The sequence below is a fragment of the Emydura macquarii genome, unplaced genomic scaffold, assembly GCF_026122565.2.
Source record: "Emydura macquarii macquarii isolate MOO-44397 ecotype Brisbane River unplaced genomic scaffold, CSIRO-AGI_Emac_v2 contig_431, whole genome shotgun sequence".
NCBI classification, from domain to species: Eukaryota; Metazoa; Chordata; order Testudines; family Chelidae; genus Emydura; species Emydura macquarii.
Genome location: NW_027130568.1, coordinates 9,108,842 through 9,133,554, shown reverse-complemented (window position 1 = coordinate 9,133,554; position 24,713 = coordinate 9,108,842). Strand labels below are relative to the sequence as shown.

The 24,713-nt window shown below is 42.4% G+C and overlaps 1 protein-coding gene across 2 annotated transcripts in view; it reads left to right on the top strand.

Moving 5' to 3' along the window:
• The window catches only part of MBP (myelin basic protein), a 130,526-nt gene that overhangs the window by 15,874 nt on the left and 89,939 nt on the right, over window positions 1-24,713 (top strand). For both annotated transcript variants that reach the window (XM_067537524.1, XM_067537523.1), the window contains exon 2: window positions 23,845-23,932. In XM_067537524.1, coding sequence (XP_067393625.1) covers window positions 23,845-23,932 — 88 coding nt within the window. The remainder of the gene's footprint in view (window positions 1-23,844; window positions 23,933-24,713) is intronic.

Here is a 24,713-nt window from a genome sequence, read left to right as displayed (position 1 = left end):
GAGAAAGTCAGCAATTTTTCAAGAATCCTGTGCTGTGACACTTCTGTATTTTTATGTCTGATTTTGTAAGCAAGTAGGTTAAGTGAAATGAAATTTAGGGGTACACAAGACAAATCAGACTCCAGAAAAGGTAGAGTAGTCTGGAAAGGTTGAGAGCCACTAGCCCTAGAGTGTATGGGTAGAAGCTCTTAAGTGTGTGTACATAAATCTAAACAAATAACAATACATAGCTGCTGTTGTAATACTGTAAATAATTACATATACATATAAAAAGTGTTTCTTATGGTAGATTGAGTTGCTTGGTGGGTGCCTTTTTAAATCTTGTGGAATTAAGCAACTTTCTTTAACAACTGAGAAAAGTAAGATAGCTGTGACTTGATAATTAATTTTATTTACTTGGACTTAAAGTGGCCAGTATTTTTCCTTGTCATATCCATCAATCTCATTTGTCATATCAGCGTGTAAATGTTATCTGGCAACTCTGATTTTTTTCACCCACAACAATTGACATTTCCCCCTCCCACTAGTCATTTCACTGACAGCCATCATAAAGGCTGATATGTTGATTTTTATGCCTGGGATGGTAAATGTACCTGACACTTTTGCCTGACCATTGTTCTAAGACATGGTCCAGTTATTTCTCTTGCCTGGATGTGAGATGGTGTTGTCATGGTTCAGGGCTAACTGTACCTCTGTCCCTTTCTGTGGTGTCTCTTTCTAAGAGCATCCCTTCCAGGTTTGAGGCATTGAGCCTTTACCTGGTTCCTGGAGTGGAATCCTGTGATTCTTCCACTCTTAGACTGAGTGATGGGCCACAGTATCCTGTGTACCAACTGTGATTTGCTCAGCAGTTCTTTTCTTTGGAGCTGTGACCAGTGGTGAATGCAGTGACCCAAAACAGCTTTTTCTAAACGAAGTGCTGTTTAACCTCAATGGTAGGAACAAAGCATAAGGAGAGAAAAGGCTCTTAGCACAACAGAGTCTGTATGCATATCTTTCTTACCAAGAATCTTTCCGTTCTCCCCAAACCGATGAGCCTACCTAGGTATATCTCTCCAGACACCCCTACTTCGGGGGACGGAGGTTCATTCTCCTTTTTATCAGTTTCTGTCTCTCTCCCCCCCTTGTGTTTCAGGGTTGTCCACTTATCAGTCCCAAAGTTCTTTCTTCCAGTTTCCCGCATGGAGGCCCCCTGAGGATACCAGCTGGGGACCCACCTCCCAGAGTTATCAGCCAGACAGGTGACCTCAGCATGTTCTGAAGTAAGCTTCGGAGGAAATGATGCCTGCGTTGTCCCTTTAAATATGGGTAAATGAGGCTATCTGAAACTGTTGTCTCCTTTCCTGCGGAAACTCCTGCTGGAATTAACCCCTAGTAGTCAGATAGTAAACAGCCCAATAACAAACAGATGAACATGTAATCATGAAATATGATGGGCAGCTCCCATGTCTTTCCTAGATATCATAAATTCCGTTAGACTGGCAGAAGCACCTTGCAGTTGTCTGTCCAGTTAGAGGAAGATCATGTCCAGTTATCAAGTAACATTGTGATTAGTGTAACCTGTTGAAAGGATGCAGTGGCTATTATAGAAGTTGGATTCTATTTACATAATTTTTGTCTCTTTGCAGAATGCACTACATTCCAGCTAACACTTTATTCAACAGCTGTAGGCTGCCTGTACGTTTATGCCTGTTTGTTCCAGACTGTCTTGCATGCTTGAGTTTTTGCAGCTGTGGCTGGTCTGTTATTTAGCTGTCAAAGGGCATTAGTTTAATGATTTCCTTCTCCTTCAGCAACTAAAAGGGGCACAGTTCTGTTGTTGGACAGCTTCTCAGGTGCTCAAACTAGCCAGTGTATAACGAACCCGTTACTATTTATTAGTGCTCGAGAGAAGATGCAGAAATTTCATCACATCTTGCCAGTAAGCCAAAGTAATACGAGATGCTGCTGTGCTCACTTAAGGACCAGATCCTCCCTGTTATTCTACAAGTGGTGCTTGAGGGGTTGGGAGCGGGGAATTTGTCCCAGGCTCTGGAGCCTCTCTGTGGCCATTACTGGCCTCAAGTTGCAGAATGCCCTTCTGCTCCCTGTCTCTTAATCTGTGGGCGTGGAGCAGGAGAAGAGGCCAGTGGTCCCTCCAGCCCCACTCCAGCTATCCTGCCACCCTGATGACCCTTGTGCTATCCCTCAAAAGCCTCATTACGTGTATATGTTTGGGAAGCCTCTAAGGTAAGGGTATGTCTACATAGCAAAAGCAGTGAATGAGCTAGCCTACCTGAGCTTATGTGAATCCACCTTGCATGGGTAACAATACCAGTGAAGACAGCGAACGTGGGCTTCAGCCTGGGTAGTACAAACCCAACACAGACCCTGAATATGTCATTGGTTTGCTAGCCCACCCTGAAGCCTGCATTGTGTTGGCTTCATTGCTATTGTTACCCAGATTAGGTAGGTTTAAGATAGCTTGGGTAGACCTAGCCCATGCACAGTCTTTGCCGTGTAGACATATTTTATGACTCCACAGTAACCCCCCTCTTCAGCTTCACACATCCTGTCCAGCTCCAGCATGAAGAACTTTATTGGCCTCTCTCTGTATTTGTGGTGACTGGGGAAGGATGTGTGCCCGACACATTTATTATGCTTTATTTGCCAACCAAGTGACGGTACAAAAGCCTTTTGTTAATATTTAAAGATTAATATTTTTCATAGCTAGAGATGACAATTTCTGAACTGGTTCCTCTTCAGAAATACAGCTTCACACTGGGATCACAAATGTTACTTTAAACCGCTCCACTGGGCCTAAAATAGGTCACTAATACATACCTGTGAAGCAAATCAGCCTGGAATATATGTGTGAATAAAGTTACAGAAGTGTTTGAGAGTGGGCTTGCAATCTTGGAATTAGTCTGAATATCTGAAATGTCAGGTCATCTGCCCTAAATGAATCAGAGCCACCAGTTTACATGCTGTGGCTTCTTTGTTTTAGATCACAGGGTCTCAGCTGATGACTAGCAGATGAGTAATACTAAAAATTACCTTTGGTCAGCTACTTAAAGAGTAATGGCAAGAAACTAGTATAAATCCTGTCAGCTTTGTCTCAGCCATATCGTGTTTGTCAGTCTGAGGTATAATAAGTGTCAGTATTGTATATGACATTTTCTTAAGAAAAGAGGTAGACATTAGGATTTTCATGTTCTAGAAAATATACTGCAGCATATGCCATCTCTCTCTCACACACACCCACTCACACCCATCCACCCACACACAGAGTAAGGCACAATCCTACATAAGGGATGGACTAGATAACTTCATGGGTCTTTTTCCATCTCTAATTTTTATGATTCTGTGATCACCTCCACTGAGGCAGGACCAAATGCACCTACACTGTCCCTGGCAGGTGTTTGTCTAACTTGTTCTTAAAAATCTCCAGTGACAGGGATTCCACAACCTCCCTTGGTAACCTATTCCAGTACTTAATTTACTTAATTGTACGGGTAGTTTTCTTCATATCTAATTTAAATCTCCCTTGCTTCAGATTAAGCCAATTACTACTTGTCCTGCCTTCAGTGGACATGGAGAACAATTGATCGTTGTCCTCTTTATAACAGAACTTAAAGTATTTGAAGACTGCTATCAGATATACCTCCTCAATCTTCTTTTCTTAAGATGATCTTCAAAACCTCTGATCATCTTTGCTGGTGTCCTCTGGACTCTTTCCAATTTGTCCACACCTTTCTTAAAGTATGGTGCCCAAAACTGGCCACAGTACTCCAACTGAGGCCTCACCAGTGCAGAGTAGAGTGGAACAATTACCTGCCATATCTGACATATTGCACTCCTGTTAATACATTCCAGAATTATATTAGTCTTTTTTGCAACTCAATCACATTATTGGCCCATGTTGTGATCCACTATGATCCCCAGATCTTTTTCTGAAGTGTTGCTGCCTCGTCAGTTATTCCTATTTGATTTTTCCTTCCTAAGTGTAGCACTTGGCACTTCTTCATTTTCAGACCACTTCTCCAGTTTGTCAAGGTCATCTTGAATTCTAATCCTGTCCTCCAGAGTGTTTACAACCCCTCATCCACACGTTTTATAAGCATACTTTCCACTCCATCATCCTAGTCATTAATGAAAATATTGAATAGTACCAGACTAGGGACAGAACCCTGTGGGACCCCACTAGATATGCCCTCCCAGTTTGACAGCAAACCTTTGATAACAACTCCTTTGCATGTGATTTTTCAACCAGTTGTGCATGAACTTTACATTAATTTTAATCTAAACCACATTTCCCTGATTTGCTTAAGAAAATGTTGTGTGGGATTTGGTTAAAAGCTTTACTCAAATCAAGATACATCATGTCTACTACTTCCCTCCCATCCATTAGGCGAGTAACTCTGTCAAAAAAAAAGAAATTAGGTTGATTTGGCATGACTTGTTCTTGACAAATTCATGCTAGCTGTTATTCATTAGCTTATCCTGTTTGAGTTGATTATTTAATTTATTCTAGTATCTTTCCAGGTATTGAAGTTAGGCTAACTGGTCTATAGCTCTGCTCCCCTTTTAAAAGATTAGTCGTGGGAGAATTCTACGCCACTGCATGAGGGCAGAATTCACGTCCCCTGCAGATTTCTTTGCTTCCCTGCAGAAAAATGACTTTCTGATGGGGAAGCAAAAGGAAGCCGCAAGAGTGATCATGCACTCCGTCTGCAGAAGTGCAGGCGCATCATTTTGAGTGCGTGGAGCAGCTGGAGGAGAGGTAAATAAATCATTGCGGGGGCAGGGTTGGGGACCATTCAGCTGGTGGCTCCTACCGTGCTCCGGGCTCAGTTGCTAGTCTTGGCTGGGCTGGTGGTGGGGGAGGAGGGGACTTTCTCTTCCCTTCACAGAGTGGCTGGGGCCAGGTCAGACCCACCTCCAGAAACCTTCCCTGGCTGCAGGAAACTGTGCACCACTTCCTGCCTCCATTGCTCCTTAGCTGCGGGGGAGGGGCTACTGTACGAGGAGCTGCCCAACCCCCATGCACCCAGATCCCACCTACTGAGCCTCACCCCCCTCGCCTGTGGCCTCTCCCCCCACCTTTGCCAAGCCCTACGCCTGCATCTGGACCCCTGCCGAGCCCCACCCCCTGCATCCAGACCCCTCACCCCTGCACTTAGACAACCCCTCACTAAATCCTCCTCACTCAAACCCCCACCCCGCCAAGCTCCCCCCACTCTAACCTCCTTAGTGAGCACTTTTCCTCCGCATCTGGATTGCCCCAAGGAGCCTTCCGCACCTGGACCTCCACCCCACTGAGCCCCAACCAGCTGCACCTGGACACCCGCCTCCCCACTTAACCCCACTCTCCCAGCACCCTTATCCCATGCTGAGTCCCCCACACCTAGACTTCCCTGCTGAGTCCCAACCACTTTCACCCTCTACAGAATCCCGTTGCCCCTGCACCTGGAACCCCCCAGTAAGCCCCTGTGCATCCAGATCCCTCCTGCACCTGAACTCCTCCCACTGAGCTGCAAGCACCCAGATTTCCCCACCTAGAACCTCTCAACCCACACCTGGATCTCCCCACATGAAGCCCCTCCACACTTGGGCTGAGCTTACCTGCTCACATCTGGTGCGCCAGCAGGGCTCCGGGGTGTTTCGGGGCAGGCCAGACCTTTGTGCTGTGCCAGGGTCGGGTGCAGCCTCACTGCTGAGTCTGTGTCCCGGGGTTGGGGCTGCAGGATGATCTCCCACTTCCATCCAGCCATGGCCACTGCCATGCTGGAACCTCCACATTTATTGATTGACAAATAAAATTCACAGAATTATAAAATATTGTGTGCAGATCTTGGTTTGGTTTTTTTTTGGCACAGAATTCCCTCAGAAGTAAAAGATAGGTCCTATGTTTGCCCTTCTCCAGTCATCTGGGACCTCACCCCTATTCGTGAATTCCCAAAGATAATGGCTAGTCATTCAGAGATAGCTTCAGCTAGCTCCTTAACTACCCTAGGATGAATTTCATCAGGCTCCCTTGGCTTGGTTACATCTAACTTCTCTAAATATGCTTTAACCTGTTCTTTCTCTATTTTGCCTTGTGTTCCTCTCTCCTTCTTAGTAATATTAATTATATTAAGCATCTGGTCACAATTAACATTTTTAGTGAAGACTGAAGTGAAATAGGCATTTAACAGCTCAGCCTTCATGGTGTCATCCATTATCAGCTCTCCTTCCCTGCGAAGTAGTAAATGCCTGTTTCTGTTCACTTCTGGTATTACTGGTTCTCCTACCTGTAGTGTGCCTGGATCTTCCATTGCCATCAGTTCTGTGAATTCCATATACTACTAAAATAGAGGCCGAATACTGTACATTTTTTCAAGTAAATCAACATTTCTGTATTTTCCACGTCTTTTGACTAATTATCTGGCAGTATTTTACATGCTCCTGGACCACAGCATGTTATGAGGGTGCTCCTTTCTGCTCCAAAAATGTGTCCTTGAGGCATTTAGAAGGGGTGCAAGTAAGATTTGTGTTATGGAGCATATATGTCTTGTTGTTTGGAAGATATGAAAGAAAAATGATTTCTTGCCATGGGCTTGTTTTGTAGTGTAGCTGAAATCTATTGACTTGGTAGAAAAATCTTCTCTATTTCCGGATAAATGATAGTATCTACTTACAGATGAATCAGCTGTCACCTGGGAGTGGGAGGCACTCCCAGGTATGATATTTGAGTGAATCATTTCCTGGACACTCAATTCATGCCTTAACTCAGGTTCATAGTAATATACAAAAGAGAGAATGAATTGTTTTGCTTTATACTTTACAGATATAAGAACTTGTTCATTGTTGCTAATGAAGTATTAAATTTGATGTTGTATGTTGCTAGTCTTAAACACAATTCCACGATTTCTCCTTTTCCTGAAGTATAGTTAAATATTAACATGTTTTCATTTGTAAACTGTCATTCATATATTATCATCTGTACTAGTGGTTCTCAAAGGCATGCCCCCCTAGGGAGGGCACAGAGGAACGTTCAAGGGGGCACGCAGAAGGGCCGGGGCCAGCCCCCATGGGAGGCGGGGAGGAAGCCCCATGCTTCTAGCCCCTGCTCTGCACTCAGCCCAGTTCCATCCCCTGCCCCGTTCAGCCCCCAGGCTTGCTCCACCTCCAGGCCCAGCTCTGCTCTCATTCCTTCTCTGCCTCCAGCTGCAGCTTCACTCTGCCCCCAGACCAGCTCCTGTTTCAGCCGCAGTTCCACTCCACCACCTTTCCCCCCCCAGACCAGCTCCACTCCGCCCACTGCCCAAGCCCAGCTCTGCCACTATTCCCTCTCTACCCCCAGACCAGTCCTCCCACAACCACAGCTCCTCCCCCATCCCCAGTTCACCCCAAGCTCTGCTGCTGAGGAAGCTTTGGCTGCGCAGTAATGGAGGGGAGGCGTGGAGAGATTCCTGTGCTCTGGTAAGGGGCGGCCGTGATTGCAAAAGATTGACCACCACTCCTCTATGCTGCATTACTTAATGTACAAGTACATGTATATACCAGAAGAGGGCAGCCTTCTCCACAGCAGGCCTGCTCCAAGGATTTAACATTACAAACCAAGCAATGGCTTGGAGACAGAAACTTTAGAATTCAAATCCCAGCTCTGACACTGATGAACTTCGTGGCCTTGAGCAAATCTCTTTGTCTGTGTCTCTTTCTCCACCTATGAGCTATGAAGAGTATTATTTTCTTATCCATATAAAAAGGGTAATCAGAGGATTAACTGATGTTTGCATAGTGCTTTGAACATGCACTATATAAGTGGTAATAATTATGTGCAGCTTTTATAAGTAAGGTGCGCATATCCTCACTGAGATTGCAATTATTTCTTTTTAAAGTAAATACAACTGTGCAGAAAAAAAGAAAAAGGTGCAGATGAAATAACTAACACTAGAATTGTTTGAAATGGGAAATTTCATCATTTCAAAATTAGTTTCCATTCTGAATAGGGCTGAAAAGAAAAAAGATCAAAAAATTTTGGAGAATGAAAAATTCCAAAAAATTTTGAGTTGGAAACATCAAAAAGAATGATTAAATAAACCAATCTGACATATCTAAAAATGCTTTGTTTTTGATATAGCATTTTCACTTGAAACAATTTTTTTTGTTCTGGTCAAACTGGAAAATAAACAAATTTAGTCAAAATTGACATTTTCCCACAGAACAGTTTTTTGATTTTTGATGAAACTGTAGTGGGAAATTCGAGACACTTTTTCTTCATTGCTTTATATAATATACAGTAGAAAAGAACGTAATTCATTCCTCTCTAAGCTATGTTGCCAAATTAATGTGAATGGAACTTCTAATGATGAATACTGATGATGAACTCCGTTGAGCCAATGTCCTGTTTTCCCGTTCTCAGGCTTTAACACCTACTGTACTATATGTAAAACTAAAAAGTATTTGGCATGCCATCTTCATAATTTTAATAATAATTTTAAAGTTTTCTTATTCTGATATTATATATCATAAATTGGCCCTTGTACCATCAGATATACATACCATTTACAATTACAGTCTGAGCCACCAGTATGCAGTATAAATAAATGCTGAAATCCTAAATAGAAATTTCTTGTTGTTTATTATTTTTGTTTGTTTGCACTGCAGTAGTGTCTAGATGCCTCAGCTGAGATTGGTCCACTACTGTGCTAGGCCCTGTACAAATGTAGAGATTTATTAATAATTTGTATTTTGATAATATAGTTTTCACACAATTTCAGAGACGCATAAACAACCTGGCATCATTACTGATGAATAAAACCTTGCACCTCTGCATGTTCAAGCCCTGGTTGGTTTGCTCCCTGAATTTGTTTACTGTGTTCTTTGAAATCAGGAATTGTGGAGGCTTCTCCCTCAGCAAGTTTGCAGGTGACACTAAGCTGGGGAGATGGGTAGATACCCTGAAGGGTAGGGATAGGATACAGAGTGACCTAGACAAATTGGAAGATTGGGCAAAAAAATCTAATGAGGTTCAACAAGGACAAGTGCAGGGTCCTGAACTTAGGATGGAAGAATCCCATGCACTGCTACAGACTGGGGACCGACCGTTCTGCAGAAAACGACGTGGGGGTTACAGTGGACAAGAAGCTGGATGAGAGTCAGCAGTGTGCCGTGGTTGCCAAGAAGGCTAACGGCATATAAGGCTGCAATAGTAGGGGCATTGCCAGCAGATTGAGGGAAGTGATTATTCCCCTCTGTTCGGCATTAGTGAGGCCACATTTGGAGTGTTGCGTCCAGTTTTGGGGCCCCCACTACAGGAAAGATGTGGACAAATAGGAGAGAGTCCAGAGGAGGGCAACAAAAATTATTAGGGGACTGGAGCACATGACTTAGGAAGAGAGGCTGAGGGAACTAGGCTTGTTTAGTCTGCAAAAGAGAAGAATGAGGTGGGATTTGATAGCAACCTTTAACTACCTGAAAGGGGGTTCCAGGAAGGATGGAGCGAGGCTGTTCTCAGTGGTGGTAGATGACAGAACAAGTAGCAATGGTCTCAAGTTGCAGTGGGGGAGGTCTAGGTTGGCTATTAGGAAAATCTTTTTCACTAGGAGGGTGGTGAACCACTGGCATGGGTTACCTAGGAAGGTGGTGGAATCTCCATCCTTAGAGGTTTTTAAGGTGCAGTTTGACAAAGCCCTGACTGGGATGATTTAGTTGGGATTGGTCCTGCTTTGAGCAGGGGGTTGGACTAGATGACGTCCTGGGGTCCCTTCTAACCCTAATCCTCTATGATTCTTCTCCCGACTTTCATGGTATGCTGGTTGAGTAACACTTGGGCCTTGTCTGTACTAGCGGTGGCATGTAGAATATGTGTATCTACATGCTGCAGTGAAAAGCAGGCGGCATCCACACTGTTGTGTGTAGCTACACAAAGGCTCTGGCAGTGGGGAGCTGATGGAACCTTTCCCTGCTGCCTTCTGCCTGCCAGAGCCTTCCCCTGTGGTGGGGAAAGGCTCTGGAAGCAGCCAGGCTGTGGAACACTGCACAGCTAAAAATAGATGAGCAGTATAGATGGGAAAGCTCTGCTTGGATGTGTAGAGAGCCATGCAGGGCACGTAGCTTAGGGCTTCAGGTATGTCATTGCTCACCTGAGCAGTGCCTCATCATCTACACTGCTACTTATAACTGGGGTGGCAGGGCATGCATTGTACGGACTCTGCACACCATCGTAAGTGTGCACATAACCTTAATTAATTAAATTGGCCTGTGCCATTCACAAGCCTCTGTGTTCCTGTTTTCATTGCAATCAGTGTCATCCGAATGCCAAAAACCAAGCCCTTAAACAGTCTGTCAAAGGGTTAACTAAACATTTATGGTGCAGTTGGCTGAAAACAAATCACTAAAAAAATCCATCTTTCTCTGGGGAGTTGTCCAGAGTGAGCGTTTATACAGCACTTGTAATTTCATCCTTGGTAATTTTTACCTCTGAGACTTCTCTATTCCCTTCTGAGAGATGTGGGAGTTTCACTGTCTGTGCAAAAATACTAACTAACCCTTTCCATTTAATATTGCTGCTTTTTGTTAGCCTTTCTGTCAAGCATTGCAATGATTATCTGGAGATGTAGACTAACCTGTTTACATTCCTACAGTCTATAATCCCTTGCACTGTTGCATTTGGTGAATACACTGGTAGTTGATAGCGCTACACCATGCTCTGACAGCCACATTATCATTCTATCAGTCTTGTTTCTCCACTGATTTAAAAAAATAACCAACCTCCTCCTCCAGAAAAATACAACAATCTTTGCTTTGGCATGAGTCACAGATGTAATGGCCTTTACACAGAGGTCTCTGACAGTTTTGTTCCATAGGCATTAACCAGGTTGCCCAAGCTAAAGCCAGTTATTCGGTGGAGGTAGTAAGGTTATTTATTGTGAAAATCTGCTTCCATCATTTGGAGTCGAGAGTTCTGGTTTTTACTTCTAGGAGCACTGCAAAACATTCCTGTCTAAGCAGAAGCATAGGAGACAAGACCTGATCCTGCCATAAAACCATACATGCAGTCCTACTTTACTGTGAGAAGCCCCAATGAAACCAGTGGTGCATTGCAGATGCAGGCATCTGTCTGGGTATATTCAATTACAGGACCGGATTGGACTGAGTACCTGATACAAACTTTTAGAGCAGCCCATATGGCATCTGGAGGAGAATTGGATACCTAACATCTCCATAAATACTATAAAACTATACTTCTCAGTGAAGCACTGCAGTCTTGCTAACGCTAGTTACCTCTTCACCTGACACTGGCTTCTGAAGCCATCTGCATAAAAGAACCTTATGAAACCAAAATGGGAAGGAAAGGTTGGCCCTCTTTGTCCATCTTGCTTGTTTGTTTGCTTTTGATTGGCTCATTTCTTATAGTAAAGTGTTGTGGGGAGAGGATTCTTTTTTGCATTGTTTTGTTTTTGTATTAGGAGGAGAGGGACATCTTATATTATTGTTCCCCAAGCGTCATAGCTAATCCAGACAGTTCCCAGAATAATGCATGACAGCTGGAAAAGTTCAGTAACACATCTGCTATTTAAATTTGCATTTTTAATATATTTTATGGCCTACTCAGGTTTTTTTGTTTGTAAGGTGGGTTTGTTGATTGGGATTTTTATTTTTGTGCCATTTAATCTTGTAGACCTAAATTGATTATTTCAGTTCACAATGTCCATGATAATCTCTTCACTCAGCATTCAACTAACCTGCTGTATGTTTAGTGGTGTGTATATGTTTCAGTGTGAGTGCTCCTAGGCTCTACAGTACTTTTCCTGATACACTGTTTGTGTATAGGGTAAGGAGAGCAGGAATTGACTAGGTCATGTAAGGGCCTGACCAAAATCCAGGCCTTGTGCTTGTACATATTGCATTCTGTTATAGCATTCTTGGATCCTTAGACTTCTAATGAATTCACTGGATTAAGTCCAAAGACTGTATGCTCTTTGAGTCATGGACTCAATTTATGCTGCAAAGTAAATAGGTAGGTTTTACAAACAAAGAATAGTTACACTGAAGAACCCCTACGTTAAAAGAATATTAATGATGCAAAGTCAAGCACTCAAAAGTTAGGAAATGCTAGAAATATGGTTGTCTGTGCAACAGCAGTTCAACCCTCGTGTGTATGCTCTACAAGAATTTTTAATTACATGATCCAGTACTATTTTTTCCACATATCCTGTGCTTCATTCAGTGTATAGGTAGTCAATTCAATATTTCTTCCACGTTCAGTGTGCGGCCCCCGACACATTTAATACACACTATCCAAATTCTGCCCTGTATGCATAATTATTGATTTCTTCATGGGTGTTTGGCCATATTCTGTGACTGCTTCATAAACACTAATGAAGTTATCTTCACAACATCCCTGTGAGAAACAAGAGTAATAATATCCGTATTTTACACCTGGAGAACTGAGGAACAGACATTAGGGCAAAAATTGTCAAACGTTTATGCTGATTTTGGGTACCCAATTTGAGACATCTAGATTCTGATTTTTTTCAGAGTACTTTTGGCGTTTTATATGTATGACCTATTGCTCCAATTGATTTCAGTTGCCATTGTGAGTGCTCAGCACTTCTGCAAATCTAGCCCCAGGTATCTCATATTGGGCATCCAGAAAATGAGGAACTCAGCAGAAAAATGTAAAAAGTTTGGTTTAAATTCCTTGCCCAGCATCACAGAATCAGTAGTAGGTTGTTACCCTGTATGTGAATGAGGCTGGAGAAGGGGATGGGACATTTTGTCAGTGTGTTGCAGAGAGATTTTGCTGACAGCAGAGGCATGGTGAGACTGAGGAGTCCTGGGTTCACTTCTAGATTATGTCAGGGGGTGTGCTGTAGTGCTTACAGACTGATTTGCCTGTCTCTGTATCATTCTGCTCATAACCATTCCACCTTGGCTCCTGTTGCTGTGACTGTTCCCTTCTTCTCTTATCCAGCCCTGCAGCTCCTCCCTCGCTCTGTTTTTACCCAACCACCCTCTTTTCCTGCCCCTCTTCCCCATCAGTCCGTATCCAACTCCATATTCTGGCTCCTGCCTCCCTTCCTTTCTGCTCCTATTCCAACTCCCTTGCCTTTCCTCCCATGAAAACATATACTTTCCTCCCCTTCCCCATTCCTCACCCCTCTGCATTCCAGTATAACTGTTTCCTCCTCGCTGCTGCCTCTTCCAGCAGTGGGGCTATTGACAGCAAAGGAGAGACATTTTCCCTGCTCTCAGTTCCTGTGGTAGGTACCACAGTGGCCCATGGCAGCTGGAAGCAGAAATTTGCCAGGGAAGTCCTGCTTAGTCCCTGCATCCCTAGGCTGGAGCATGCTGGGCCCTGATTGAATCTTCAGAGAATGTAGCTGCCAAACTCTAAAAAGTCCCTACTGAGTATGTGCAAGCTGCTATTTTTCATAGGGTTAAAACTTGCCCAAATTATCGTGATTATCCTGGGCATGGCAAAAGACACATCCCTTACACAAGGGTGGAGACTGCCAAATTTCAAGTCACTGCCTCAAAGTGTGGAGGCACTAGAGATTCTCAGTGAAATCGTAAATATTGTTGAACGTGGGCAAAACAAAGTATTTTTCCTTAATTTTGTTCTCGGAAACAACTGAACTGCTCTGGTTGAAGCTTTCAACAACAACAAAAAATCACCTGGCATGGAAAACTTCAGCCCAAATGGCTACTGCTTGGCAAAGTTCTAACCAGCTAAGAACAGGGTCTTTATAAAGGGAAGTGTCAAGCAATCTTAACTATAGGTGCAGCAACTCCTTGCTCCCTTGTGCCAGTTACTTCTGCCACAGAGCTGCTATTTTATCCCTCACTTTTACCATGAAAGTGGCCAATAATGTGCAGAACCCTGGCTTTGCCCAAACCAAATGCACCAGCTAGTGCAGCTCGTTGGGTGTGCTGGAACAGAATGCTGCATGAGGGTAGGCCTGCCTCTGTAGCGGTAGCAGTATGCAGAACAGTTCACTGCCCCTTTCTCAGGGCTCATGGCAAAACCACGACGATGCCCATAGAGTGCAAGCTTTACAGCCCCTGTCTATACTTGGCATTTACATAAACGGTAAATAATAATTTTCCAAGGCTCTGTGAAGCCAGGGCTTCTACTTAACAGCTCAAGTTTTAAACCTTGAGAATATATATTTTTTCCTTTCCAAAGGTCTGATCAGAAGCTTGTTGTTGTTAATAAAAAGACTCCCACTTATCTGTGGAGTCTTGGTTGAAGTCCTAAAACTTTTTGTACCAAACTGCAGTTAAAATATATTCTAACTATTTTCTCCATATTCTAATAACTTATTTTATTTAAGCACTAGTGATGACTAACTATGTTACTAATATGTTTTGGTTCCAACTTCTGTTACTTGCCTTAAAAATGTTGCTATGTACTGCTCCTGCTGTAGGGGAAAGTCCGAGAGACCTGGCACCTTTGCTGATCACATGAATGTTGTTGAGCATCATGGACTGTTACCTAAGGATTGCGCTGCTGCAACTGTGTGGGAGACAGCCTCTATGTAGTTTAAGCCTCTCTTTGCTCAGTTTTCCTGCCTATTGCCATACAATATCAACTGGAGTTGTTTCAGAATACGATGTTGAGAATTTGCCAAACAAAATATCTTGTTTTAAAATTGCTCTTTGTATTATCTCCAGTTGAATGTGTTGTTAGGATTTAAAATGTGAAAGGTGGAGAGGTCTCTTAGAAACCGATAAGATACTGCTGTTAGAGTAAAAGATGCATTGACAGCATTTTGCATTAAATTATTACATGTAGCTGTTGCTGCTACCTAATCTTATGATTAAAGCTTTTGGAATCAGGATTACTATCACACTTTGAATACTTTTTTGTGTGTATAGATATGAATGCCAGAGGAATGTGGCTGAATTTTTTACTGACAGTGTGGAGTCCTGTTGAAACAGAGAGAGATGCTACAAAAGAATCAAAAATATGTTTTCCAAAACCAGTTGTTTGCAGTCCTCTTTTCTTCACATTGTACCCCTTTGAATTACAGAACAAAAAAGCATCCCACATTATTCCCTTGCAATATACTCAGAACTACATTGGAGTATCTTAAGGTTCGAATTATCTGATGTAACTCCATTGACTTGGGGATAGAAAAGAAAGAGAAGCAGCGATACTGGCCTTCAATTTTTTTTTTAAATTTCCATTGTATGTATGTTTGTTTGTTTTGGGCCAGTCTGACTGCATGTCTCTCCTTTAGAAAAAATTGAGCACGATGATGTTAAAAAATCACTTTTTGACCAACCCTACTTCGTTCATATGAAAAGCAGGAAAGTCAATAGCTGGTCATTATCTAGCCTGCTGAATTTATGTATAATGGCAAGATTTTCAAAAGTGACTTGTGATGATGAGCGCCTCTTTTTTGGGGTGCCCAAGTTGAGACATTAGAAAATGCTGCACCCCCATTGTCTGAAAATCAGACCCTTCCTTAAGGCGTCTTAAGTTGAGTGCCTAAACTTTCTTACCTTACATTAATCTTTTCGGGATCCCTGAAATAATTTTCAGGGTGTTTTATTCCATGACTGTGAAAATTGATTGAACCAGTAAAAGCAAAGAAGTGATGACCCATGGCATCATGTTAGCTCACCTATTTATGCTTCAGTGTCACAGCACATGATTTTAATCTACAATGCCCTCATATTTGTTTACTGCAGTTCTTAGACACAACAGAGAAATGGGAGCAGAAATAAGTAGTAATTTCCTTGCTATTAATGGTTTGTCTTAACCTTATTATAATTTTGCTCTTGGGATTTTATATTTCAATTTCCTATATCTTTTTACAAAACCAGATCCCATTGAAGTGTATGGTGGTTCTTTCAGATTTATTTAAATAGGATTTTGCTAGTAATCTACTGTCATTTGTTAGAATTATAATATATTTGACATCTTTGCCAATTTTCTACAGCTATAAAAATTGAGTGCTATGCACGTCCAGCCTATTTTCAAATTTTAATATTTGCCATCTCACAAAACTTTATTATTCACATTCTAAAAAAAATGGTAAGGTCCACTACTCACTTATTTTGAAAATCTAGTTTTAAATAAACACTTTATATCTTAAAAATGAAGAAATGTGTTTTGAAAGTGGTATGTGTTTGTGCATTTATTTGCATGACTCATGGTAACTTCAGTGAGAGTAAACAAGTTAAATTCCTACATGCACACCACTTGGGAAAGTTACTAGAAGTGTCTGCAGATATCCCATAATCATGTTCTATGAAGCCGAGAATTTTGTCATTGACTTCAGTGCAGCCAGGATTTCACCCTGACCTGAAAATGGCTAAATAGATTAATTTAGTTTTCAAATTTTTTAAAATGTTCATTTTGCGATTGAAAATGGAATCAGTCTGAAGTCCAGAACTTCTATACTTTTGGACTAGTACCTGAAAAGCACAGCTAGATGGAGGGATGAGTACATGTCTTATAAATGGCTGAGGCTAGAAACAAATGCTGCATATTAATGGAGAGCTGATATTTTAATTTTTCAAAGTTATAATATTTACTATATAGAAAAATCAAACATAGCTCCAAGAACCATAATGCGTTATTTGAAAAAAATGGACAACTCTCTGTTATTTCTTTGAGTTCTTGCTCATGTCCATTCCATGCTAGATGCACGTGAGTTGTGTTAACACAGTTGTCAGAGATTTTTTCGCTCAGTGGTATCTCTTGGGCTGGCTCTAGCACCCTCTGGAGTCATGCACATATGCACTGGTATAAGGAGTGCCGCTGGCCCCATGCCCTCTCAGTTCCTCCTTACTGCTCATGACAATTGCTGATATGACCCTTCTTCCTGCGGCAAGGCTTCTTTCCTAGTCTTTTGGACTCGTCTCTAGTCATATTTGTGTAGATTTTGTTGTTAGTGTATATAGTTCTTAGTGTTAGTGTATATAGTAGTGTTAATAGTTGTTCTCGCTGTTGAGGGCCTGTTTGCCTAGCTGCTCCAAACTGGCACCAAGCACCTTGGCGTCTGACAGAGCGCTCCTCTGGCATCGGCCTCTTTCTGGCAGCGCTCATCATCTCTGGTGCCGAGGAAGAAGCACCAAAAAAGCAGCTCACTGAGAGAGGGCACTCGCTGGTGTAGAAGAGGAACAAGCAGGGAGAGGCCCATACAGTGAGAACTGTGTCGTGCTGCTGTTCTTCCCCTGAGCCAGCAATGGCACCGTCGACTCTGCCTAGGGTGTTGAGTCTGGTGCAGGACCCTTGGCCAACTCCCAGAAGTGGCCACAGTACCAGCGGTCTAACAGTCCGCTCGATCCTGGAGGCCTTCCAAGCAGAAAAGGACCTCTTCTCCCTTCTGGTCCCACTGACGCTGAGAGGGCAGCCAGCCCAGACAACGGGAGCCAGAAGGGAACAGGGAGGCGTTGGGCCCCTTCCCGGCACCCACGGCTCCCTCTATCAGGCAAACCAGCCATGGTTACTGCCTCAGCACCAGCCCCTTGAACTCCGGCACCTCGTGGAGGTTGGGACAGCTCCACATGCTCCCTGAGGGATGACTTCCCTTTGGAATCCGAGGGAGAATTTGATAGTGTGCCCTGGGTGGAGCTAAGCTACCCAGCCTACGTACCATCGGACTTCAGCAACGGGCCCCCGGCCGGCACGTGGCCAGCAGGACACTGGCCAATGCAGTGGCCACCCTTGGGGATTTCCCCCCGGTACCACGCCCCTCCTCCCACCACTACTTCTCAGTGGCATCAGGGAGGCGGACTACTGCCCCATCTTACTTGGCACCAGATCCAGACTCCGGTACCAATCCGGATACCAACACCCAGAAGATGGCTCCAGTGGAGGTGGTGGAAGCCAAGGAAGAAGACGGAGCCCCTTCTCTGGTGCAAGCTGCTTCTTCCTCATCCCCAGATGAGGTTGTTGCTGGACCTAGTAAATTGCTTCTGCAGGGCCACTGCAGGGCCCACCAGCACCTTCTTGAAGTGGGTTGCAGCAGACCTGGGTCTGGAAGTTGAGGAGTTCAAGGAATCAGCACCCAGCCTGATTGATATCCTAGCTGCAACAGTGCCTTCCAAAGCGGCCTTGCACATCAATGAGGCAGCGATCGGACCTGTCAAAGACCTATGGTAAACGCCTTCTTCTTTGGACCCCACTTCCAAAAGGGCAGAGAAAAAGTCCTGTGTACCAGCGAGTACAGGTTTGAATGAGAGAAACCGGGCCAGTCGAGCGTTACCCTGAAGAATAAGGACGCAAAGAGACTAGATCTTTTCGGGAGGAAAGTTTTTTTGACGGGTAGCCCCTTCAGCTACGTATCTCCAACCAGCAAGCATTGCTCAGGAGATATGATTTTAATCTTTGAGACTTCTTATCTAAATTTAAAGACTCTCTGCCACAAGAGGCGAGACAGGAGTTCACAGCCCTTTTAGATGAGGGTAAGAATGTGGCCAGGACCTCTCTCCAGACAGCTCTGGATGCCGCCAACTCAGCAGCCAGAACAATGGCTTTGGCAGTCACTATGAGGCATTGTTCTTGGCTCCAGTCATTGGAGGCTTTAATGACTTGCAGGAAATATCCAAATACTGAACTAAACCTGAAAGCATTAGAAATACCTTAAAAAAACAAAGCAGTGGAAAGAATCTAGACTAGACTGCAAAATAGGACAAATTTTATATTTGGCAAAATGGCTCAAGATATCATTGAAAGAGAAATAATGTACTCATGAGGAGTCATTAAACATCACCATTTGTGTGGGGGAAAAACTGTGGATAAAATTGTGTGGGTAAAATCTGTAAAAGTCTATATTCAAAGAAATGGGATATTTTTTGAGTTAGATGGAAATGACAGAATTTGAAAATAACATCTGAATGAGTTCATTGGATAAAGAGCCACAGGAGAGCCGACCTCTATTTCCGGAAGGCCATCTAGGAGAAAATGATTCTTCTTGTTGCAAGTAAGGCCACAATAACAATTGTGACCAAGTTTGAAACTGTTCTGTTGTCCTGGGCTGCACACCTAACAATCATCACAATGAACAGATGTGGCCATCTTGAGGTTCATGGCCACCTCTTTGACGGTGAAGCATCAGGGAACATTTTCTGGGATTCTGTGAGCAGCTCAAGTATTAACAGAGAGATTTCTTCAGAAGGGACGTAATTTGAGTGTTTATGGACTAGTGAGGAAAAAGATGACAGTGATAATACTGGTAAAGAAATAAAAGTAGCAAATACAGTCTCATAACAATGCCAAATCCTAGAGCTGTTTATGTCCCATGTAATTCCTATAAAATGAACTGTTTGTCACTGATGGAGGCTGTTCCTCAGAAAGCTTCTGAGAATTGCCTGAATGATTTCTAACATATGCCTCTTCACCCACATTGCTATTTAATGTAGAAATAGTACATGGCCATGACTTTCTAAAGATGCTTTTTGGAACTTCTTAGTGATACATGATTAAATCTATGAAGGCAGCTGATAATCAGCTGAAAACTGTTCAGGCTGCACTGCGAAAGATGTGGAAAATGTTGAAACCAACATAGTCCAAACTTCATACAGGCATTATCACAATGCTAAATGATGTGCAGCCCCATGTTTTGATTTTGAGCTTGTGAATTTGCTATAGGTACTTGTTGAAGTGAACTGTGTCAGGAAGATCTTGCCAGAATGCTTCAACTACCATGTCTGGTTGAGTGAGAATTCTTGATGCAAGACACTGATTTGGGCATATTCTTGTTGATGCTATTGGGATGGCATAAGATTTAAATGTATTATTTTAATTCCTTGAGATAAGAAAGTAAAGAGGCTGATTGATTATGAAAGGTAGGGTAAAATACAAATTCAAAATGGATTTCTTCAGTACACTGATGGATATAACACTAATCTTCTGAATAGTCTCATCTAGTATCTGAATTGCAGAATTCATATGTTTTTTATTTTCTTTGCAAAAACAAATCCTGCAGTACTCTTTCTGTGGATGAAGTGAGAGAAAAGCGTGGAGCTCGCAAAAAAAAAAAAAATGGACCAAATTAATTTAGATGTAGATACAGAATTAGCAACATAGCTACAAAATCTTGCTAAAATGAGACAGACTGCAACTTCAGCAGTACTAGAAATCCTTACATTTCCACAGGAAATAGATTGCAGCAGATGTAACTGTGTTGTACTGCATGTTTTCTGTCTGTCCTTTACTGTAGTCTCGGCAGAATAGCTTACACTGATCAAAAGATACTCCTCATTGAGTCAAGAAAGGGTCTCAGGATTTGCACTGATAGAAGCAGAACATTAATTCTCAAATAAATGTATGTCCAATATAAGCACGCACGTTCCATATCACTGTTGGGGTTGCTTGTTTGCATATTTCATTATCATCATTCTGGCACATCCCATAGGAGTGTGGCTTCCTTGCAGATCAAGCATCATCAAGATCAGTCTCTAGCTAGGTCCTTAAGATTGTCTGGCTGGATATTCAGTTTATATCTATCACTGGTTATATAATTACGCCTCTGAACCTTTGTTGACCATGTAGCAGCATTCCTTCGTAAGCATACTTTTTGGAATATGTTGGAATTCATTGCAAATATTTAATAGTTCAGTAATTTAATGATTTATGACAATAGCTATTTTCAAAATTTAAAATTTGTTTATAAACATAGAGAATGTAGTGTTCATTTAGGTTAATGTATTATAGGTGTGAACATGGTGGAAGGCAAGGATTTTTGTTGTTGCCTGAGGAACAAGGAGTTAGTTTAAAAAACCCAAAAAATTGCTGGTATGTAAAACTACGAAACTATTTAACGAAAATTAAGTCTGGCTCTGCTGTAGCATGTACTTTGTATAAATGTTCATTGAAGCTAGTTCTGTTAGAATGTAGACTTCTCTTTTTACACCTGTTTCATAATAGGAGGAGATAATCAGAATATTTGCTTAATTTTAAGCACATACTTAATTTCCATGAATTAAATCTGAGATGTGCTTAAAGTTAAGCATGTGCTTAAGTGCTTTCCTGAACAGAGATGGACTCAAGCACATGCTTAGGGTTCCTGAATCAGGGTCTTAATCTTCACTTATGCCCAATCACACAAAGTCTTGGGACCCATGCTCCATTCCACTGTGATGAAGAGAGCAAAACCACATCTTTTGAAGGTTACCCCTCAAAGTAAAGTTTATTCAAGCTGTGAGGAAGGCTATGTGGAGTCTGGTGGTGAAGGAGGCTTCATGTCATCGTTACTTCATTACTGCTGACCTTTGCCGAAACTGGTATCCTCAAAGTGAAATATCCTGTAGCTAATTACCAGTTCTGTGAATCATCCAGTTCTTCATATTGAATAGCATTCTCAGTGATCAGCTACTTGAGTAGTTTAATACGGTCTGCTCTTGAAAATTAGGGTAAAAGCCTTTGATGTTTCTTTCTTTTTCTCTCCTCTCTTTAGCTCTTAATAAACCCTTTCCAGAAATATTTAATACTACAATAGTCATTTTGACCATGCGTGCCAGGCTTTTTATCTACATGTATGTAAAATAAGCATGTGCATCTGTTTTGAGTGCCTGACTGATATGTACAATGCCAGTACACAATGATATAAGCTGGATTTTCAGATGATCATAATTATTACTTAGCAGTCGTGAGGCAAATAGCCGTGAGGTTGGCATGGAAACTGACTGCGCAGCATGCTCCCCTTACAGCATTTTCAGTTGTTAAAAGCTGTTAAACTAATCTTAGGGTGAAAACTTTATGAAGGTCACTTATAAAACGTGTACTAACGAACAAGTTTTATTAAATGTCCTAAATGCATCTAGAATGTCTTCTTGCTGTTTTGAGATCAAGGTTAAAGCAGAAATCAATAAAAAATGAGCTGTGTTTGGCCAGCCTCGCTCCTTATAAACTGTGTGTATTTCAGTAGCATCCAAAGGCTCCAATCTTGATGGGGGCCTCATTGTACTAGGAGCTGTAGAAACACAGAAGAAGACATAGGGATAAATCCTGGTCTTATTCTAGTTAATGTGAGTTTTGCTATTGATTTGAAGTCTGTGGGGTCAGGATTTCGCCGATGGTCTGTGCCCTAAAGAGCTTGCAATCTTAATAGACAAGAAAAATGTATAGGGTATGTCTACACTGTATACCAAGCTCAAGCTCTCCTTCCTTCCATACACAAATCAGGCAGACTCAGGGTCCGGATCACAAGACTGCTAATGGGGTGGGTCTGAGCCTGGCTCGGGTCCAAGCCCTGTCATTTTGTGCTGTGCATGCAGCTCAAGCTGCAGACGCATGTCCGAAGGTCTGTGTGGTGCAGTATGGATGCCTTAGCATGCCAGTGAGACCCGGGCCCTGCATTTGTAAGCCCAGTTTACAATGCAGTATGGACACTCAAACATTGGCGTGGAAATGCTGAAGGTATGGCTTACACGCAGTTAAGACACCGGCGGCTGGCCTGTGCCAGGTGAGTTGGGCTAAGGGACTGTTTAATTGCGGTGTAGACATTCAGGCTCAGGGTCCAGCACAAGCTCTGGGATGCTCCCACCTCACAGGTCCTAGAGCTCAGGCCCCAGCCTGAACCTGAATGTCTACACTACAGTTAAATAGCCTCTTAGGTCAAGCCCTGTGAGCCCGGGTCAGCTGGCATGGAGTAGACGCAGGCTTTTAACTGCAGTGTAGACATGCCCTTCATCCACAAGCCCGGGCCCCGCAGACCTTGCTTGACAATGCTGTGTAGACGTACTCATAGCGATGGACAGAATCTGTGCAGAATGTCAGTGGTACCTATCTTCCTAGCTCCTGTGTGCCTGTGTGTGGTGGTTCCTCCCAAAACCAACCCTTTATCCCTCATGTTACCCCTCTGTCCAAGTGTCTCAGTGCCTGGCTCTACAGCTCTTTTCCATTCAGATCAGACCACAGAAATGGCCTCAGGCTTTGTGTGTGTGAAGGAGGGCATGGTGGGGGAAGAAGCCCCCAATAAGTTGGTACCTATTGAGTGACTGCAAGGGTCTGATAGTGTTACTACAAGCCTCCTTGTGTGCTGGCAAGCATGGGCCTCTGCAGAGCACAGGGTGTGTGCACTTCCCTCAAACCCAGTCTCCTTGTGTGGTGCAGAACTGTACTAGTTCTGTCATTGGAGATGCCCTGTTATAGGGGGGTGGGATTTGTCCACTGGTCTGACAATGAAAGGCATGTGATGTCACATATTACAATCGTATAAATACTATTATCAATTTTGCTGTTTATTTGTATTCTCTATTATACTGTGTTATCTAGAAGCTCTAAACAGACTGAAGTCCTGAAGTCCTGCCCAGACCTAAAGGAAGAGATAGTATCTGCCTCAAAGAGCATATAATTTTGGTTTATGACAGATAGAACAGTGAATTGCAGAAATAGGGACGAAGGAGTGAAGATAAGTAATACAAGCATGTTGCCAACAGTAACTGTAAGTGTGAGGAAAATCAGATGGCTTCCAATGAAGGGAGTAGGGGAAAATAAGTTCTTTATAAAATAATCCCAAGTAAAAACGCAGAGCAGATGTACATGAATTTGGGGTTTACCACTACATAATTAGAAAGTGACAGAAAGAAGGGGAGCCTGCAGTGAGCTGATAGATTGCCTGAAACTCATGAAAATAATAAAATTCTATTTTTTTCTGTGGTTTATTTTCTATATATTGTGTATACATAATACACGTGTGGATTAAATTTTAAAAGCACTGCTGAATGTTTCATCATTTACATAATGTATCTATTTAATAAAATAACATATTTAAGAGAAATATTTGTTTCAGAGGGGTTTGGGGTTTTTGTTTTGTTTTGGCTTTTTTGCTGATGAATAATGTCAGTAATATTCCTTGTAGCTGCTACTTGAAATGTAGGTACAGTGTGTCTAAAAAAGTATTTGTGTTGCAGGAGACAGAAGTGGAGGAAGCTGAAAATAAAGCAAGCCCCAAACCATCCAGACTAGCCCAACAATCCTCAGAAGATAATGAAGTGTTTGGTATGTATTCTAAGAACTGGAAAATAAAGCTTGCACTGTAGTATGGTTTACATAGTAATAGTACATTACAGCTGGTTTAAAGAATTCACTCATATTCTGCTGAGATAAAGTGCTAGATCTGCAAGCATGCTCTTTCTTACAATAAACATCTTCTCCTGCATTAAGACTGTGATTTGGAAAAGAAACACACAGCCATAAAACCATTAAGTCCATTAAAGCCAGTGATAGCAGTGTTGAGAATGATGTTCAAGGTTTCAGCCAATGGATCTGTGGATCTTGCTTTTTAGAGCAGGAACTTTAGGAATCGGTGGAAATTGAGGCAGCCTTACATGTAACACTTCAAAAGCTGTTCCAGTTTTGAGAGTTTTGGCCAGTTCTAACTGTGAAGTGCAGCATGAAACTCATTATTCCAAGGGTGCAAAAGGAGTACAAACAGAGTAATTAACTGTTTGTTTTATTAAATGTGGAAGCAGTGCATACAATAATTTAAACCTGCCATGAAGACAATTAATTTTCAAGGTCAATCCTTCAGTCCACTGTAAAATCCTCTGATTGGCACATCAGCTTTCAGGGTGTATTACTGCTATGAATGCTCCCAGCTCTCCTAATCTATGCTATTTATGGTTTCTGAGCTTCCCTAAAGAGTTTCATCTAGAAAAAAAACATGCAAGGAGGGGTTAATGTATGAAAATGAATTCTCTCTCCATGTATGCTTGGTTCTCTCTATACTTGTTTATTGACAGAACAGCTGCAAAATTAATGTTGTGTTCCTATCATCTTA